This window comes from Gossypium raimondii, chromosome 1 (genome assembly GCF_025698545.1).
Source record: "Gossypium raimondii isolate GPD5lz chromosome 1, ASM2569854v1, whole genome shotgun sequence".
Classification (NCBI taxonomy): domain Eukaryota; kingdom Viridiplantae; phylum Streptophyta; class Magnoliopsida; order Malvales; family Malvaceae; genus Gossypium; species Gossypium raimondii.
The window spans coordinates 17,061,937-17,065,184 of record NC_068565.1 but is presented as its reverse complement, the minus strand read 5'-3'; the positions used below and the strand labels follow the sequence as shown (position 1 = coordinate 17,065,184).

The window sequence follows — 3,248 nt, the reverse complement described above, 5'->3', positions numbered from 1 at the left end:
AAAAAAGAGTTTCATCAGTAAAGGCCTTAAGGGTGCAAAACATGTTGATGATCAAAGATGACCAGAGCAGCACGTTGTAAGTCAGAAAGTATGGAAACTTTGGAAAGTTTCATAATCTTTCTGTTTCTTCCCCATGTGATAATTCTAGAAGCCTGCAAACAGAAGCATCTCTAGATAATCCCATTAACTCCTTCTTACCTTACCCTATATCACTAGTCTCACACTAAATATAACATAAATCACATGCACATATATGCAGAGATGCATTAAAAATCATCGGCAAATGAGCAACGGTTTCTATATTCTAGCAAAGGGTCACATCCATGCACGTCTATTCAAGTAGCTGAAATTGATTTTTCTTTTCAGCTCTGATATAAATGCCCTAAAAAACTTATGAAAATGTTTACGTATAAAAGATGTTTAATATACGTACTACATACGTACGTACATTATATCTCAAAAAGAAAACAAGAGAGATTGTAAATGGATTAAAAAAATGGTTATGGATTTCTTTGTTTAGCCGAACACGAAACCTAATTTTCTTGCCCATTTTCCATCCGGCAGGCAAACGGATTAACGGGAAAAAGTTGGCTTCGAGTTCAATACCAATCAGAAAGCAGATTAGATGAAAAAGAAAAAGTACAAATTATCTATAAAAAAACCAATAATTCACACCCAAAAGGGCACACATCCACATACTACATCGATCGAATAAAAAAACGAACACTGAAAATCTGAATTGAAATTTGAAAACAAAACTAAACATCCACAGGGAAATATCATATGCAGAATCTTGATCAGTTTTCTAATGTCATTCAAATTCTATGCAACATTTAACAATGACGAAGAATAACACTGAAAGCTAGAGATAAATAATATCTAGAGTCGTTTCTGACTAATGGAAGTTTTTGTTAAAAAAAGGAAGGGTCTCTCTCTCTCTCTATTGGAGAATAGGCCTGTAAATCAAGACCTTGGAGGTGGGAAGAATTGCGTACCAGCAATGAAAGCGTTAAGTGGAGCTGGATAAAGCGAAGGGTCTAGCATACTCGTTGCTGGATTGCTCGAAATGGCGGCGGTTGTTGTGGTTCTAGCAGTTTCTGCTGTGGTAACTGCGGCGGTGATGAGATTGAGTTGCTGAGAGGATTCACCGCCACCGGTGTAATGGCTTTCAGGGCCTTGATCGTAAAGAATCCCTTTGAATACATGCCCTGCTATATTCACCGCCGTTTGATAAGCGAACTCCTCATCTTCATCGTCCATAGCGCTTACTTTCACACAGCGGAAGACAGCAGGAGAACTCACTTCGGGAGGGAATTGACCCAATTCCAACCCTAATTTTCAAGTTCCAAAGAGATAATAAAAAAGATTAATAAATCAAGAGATGGAAGAAAAAATCAAACTGAAAAGGAAAGAAGAAAGAGGGTTTTCTTGGAAACTTTTTTTCCGAAAATTATGGGAGCTTTTCGTCAGTTTCAGCAGAAAACAGTGGCGGAATGAATGGAAAAAAGAAGAAAAATAAAGGTGAAGCAGGTGGCTCAATGACCATGGAGGTGGACTAGCTCACTCACTCACACGCAAACGATACGATCTCGTCGGTGTACTGCTAGCTAGTACTTGGGGAAGCCATGGGAAGGGAAACCCTTAAAATCTTACCCAATTAAACTTTGTCTAGCTAAGAATCTATTTGATTTTTGTCTTGGTTTGTATGTTAAACTACAACATTACCTGATGTAGTGGGGGACAGTCGAGTGCAGGCAAGAGACGGAGAACCTTGATTCTCTCTCAGCCTTTTGGGGTTCTCTCCACGAAACTGGTCTTCATGTTGTTGGTGGTGCTGCAAAGCTGCGAGTTGTTGTTGCCTCTCTCGCCTTTTAGCAGCAGGAACCCAAGTGCTCTTAACGTGAGTTTGGCACTGAAACCCTCTACTTTTACAACAAGTCCTACATCTCATATGTGCACAATCTTTCTTAGCTTGGTTTCCACAATCTTGGCAATTCATGCCCCCATGTTTCATAACAGTAAACCCTACTGATCTCGAAGACGGCTCATCAGACAAGTTAAACCCTCTAGCTCTTCGACTAGGGCCCGCTCCAAACGAGATGGTGTTCACGTTTTCCTGCTGCTGCTGTTGTTGTTGTTGGTAATAATACTGCGGCCATATCTCAAAACCCTTGTTGTAGATCTCCTCGTTCCTATACAAATACAGGCTCTCTTCTTTATCTTCTTCTTGTTTATTTCCAGTGTCTGCTTCTCGTCCACCTAGATAGAACAAGCCAGCCATTTGTTACACTCAAAAGCTGAAACAAATCTCAATTTAGACCAATAATCCATAGCAGAAAACGCCCTATTTAGTATTAGTACCCCCCCACCCCACCCACAGATCACTAGTTTGATGAGCTGGTTGGGATTTTCCCTGGGGCCTTTATGGGTTTCAACTGTAAAACCTTTTTCTGGTAGGTTTTTAAAGACCACTGTTAGCCTGTGAGTGTTTGTTGAGTTTTGTTTTTGACACTATCTTTGTTTTTGTTTTGTTTTTTTTTTTTGGGGGGTGGGCTATGTTCCTGACTCTGACCGATCTCCCGAACCCCCAACCCTGAATGACTACTGTTCTAAGTAGAAGAGGCTGTTCCTCTTTCCTCTGATCTTTGGGTCGCAGCTTTTAAGGTTAAAAATCCTTAAGATGGATATATTTTCTCTTTAGGATAAAAATAAAATAAAATTCAAAGGTGGTTTTGGTTGTTCATCATCATCTCATCCCTTCAATTCCAAGCAATAATGCGGGGGAATTAAAGCCCCTGCAACGCCGCCATGAGAACTGCAACACCCTCACCTCATTTATGACAAAACCAGCTCTCCCTCTGTCTAAATTCTAACAAAACAAGAAATAAAAACAAACAAATAAATAAATCTCCGGGTTTTGTTGAGTAATGTAAAGAAAGACAAAGATGTAAGAACAAATGTATCTCTACGGTTTCTCTTACACTTCCAATCAATCAAATCCAACTAAAAGGTTTTTTTTTTCGAATCTCCCATTGCATGTCCATCCTACGTTCCCTATTATTCCACGTGTCATTTCATCAGCTTTTCCTTATTCGTCCTTGCACCCGAAAACCCGCTCGTACTTTTTCTGACCCTTCCTGCTGTATGTATCTAGGAATTTGATTTTTTTTTTCACACACCTTTTGTCATTTTCTTTCAACAATTACAGATAGAGAGATATCAATTAAATCTGTGATGTTTAATGATAT

General features: G+C 39.3%; 1 protein-coding gene across 1 annotated transcript; it reads right to left on the bottom strand.

Moving 5' to 3' along the window:
• Positions 1–626: 626 nt before the first annotated feature.
• Positions 627–2,547, bottom strand: LOC105784785 (protein SHI RELATED SEQUENCE 5). Its single transcript, XM_012610715.2, has 2 exons — positions 1,726–2,547; positions 627–1,331 (listed from the first exon to the last, which is right to left on the bottom strand). The coding sequence occupies exons 1-2, from the start codon at positions 2,279–2,281 to the stop codon at positions 964–966; spliced, it is 924 nt and encodes a 307-aa protein (XP_012466169.1). The 5' UTR covers positions 2,282–2,547; the 3' UTR covers positions 627–963.
• Between the last annotated feature and the right edge of the window lie 701 nt (positions 2,548–3,248).

Excerpts from the sequence above, each read along its gene's own strand:
- LOC105784785 (XM_012610715.2), bottom strand. The coding sequence starts at position 2,281 with ATGGCTGGCTTGTTCTATCTAGGTGGACGAGAAGCAGACACTGGAAAT. Across the intron at positions 1,332-1,725 it reads ACTGTCCCCCACTACATCAG|GGTTGGAATTGGGTCAATTC; the intron begins GTAATGTTGTAG and ends CTTGAAAATTAG.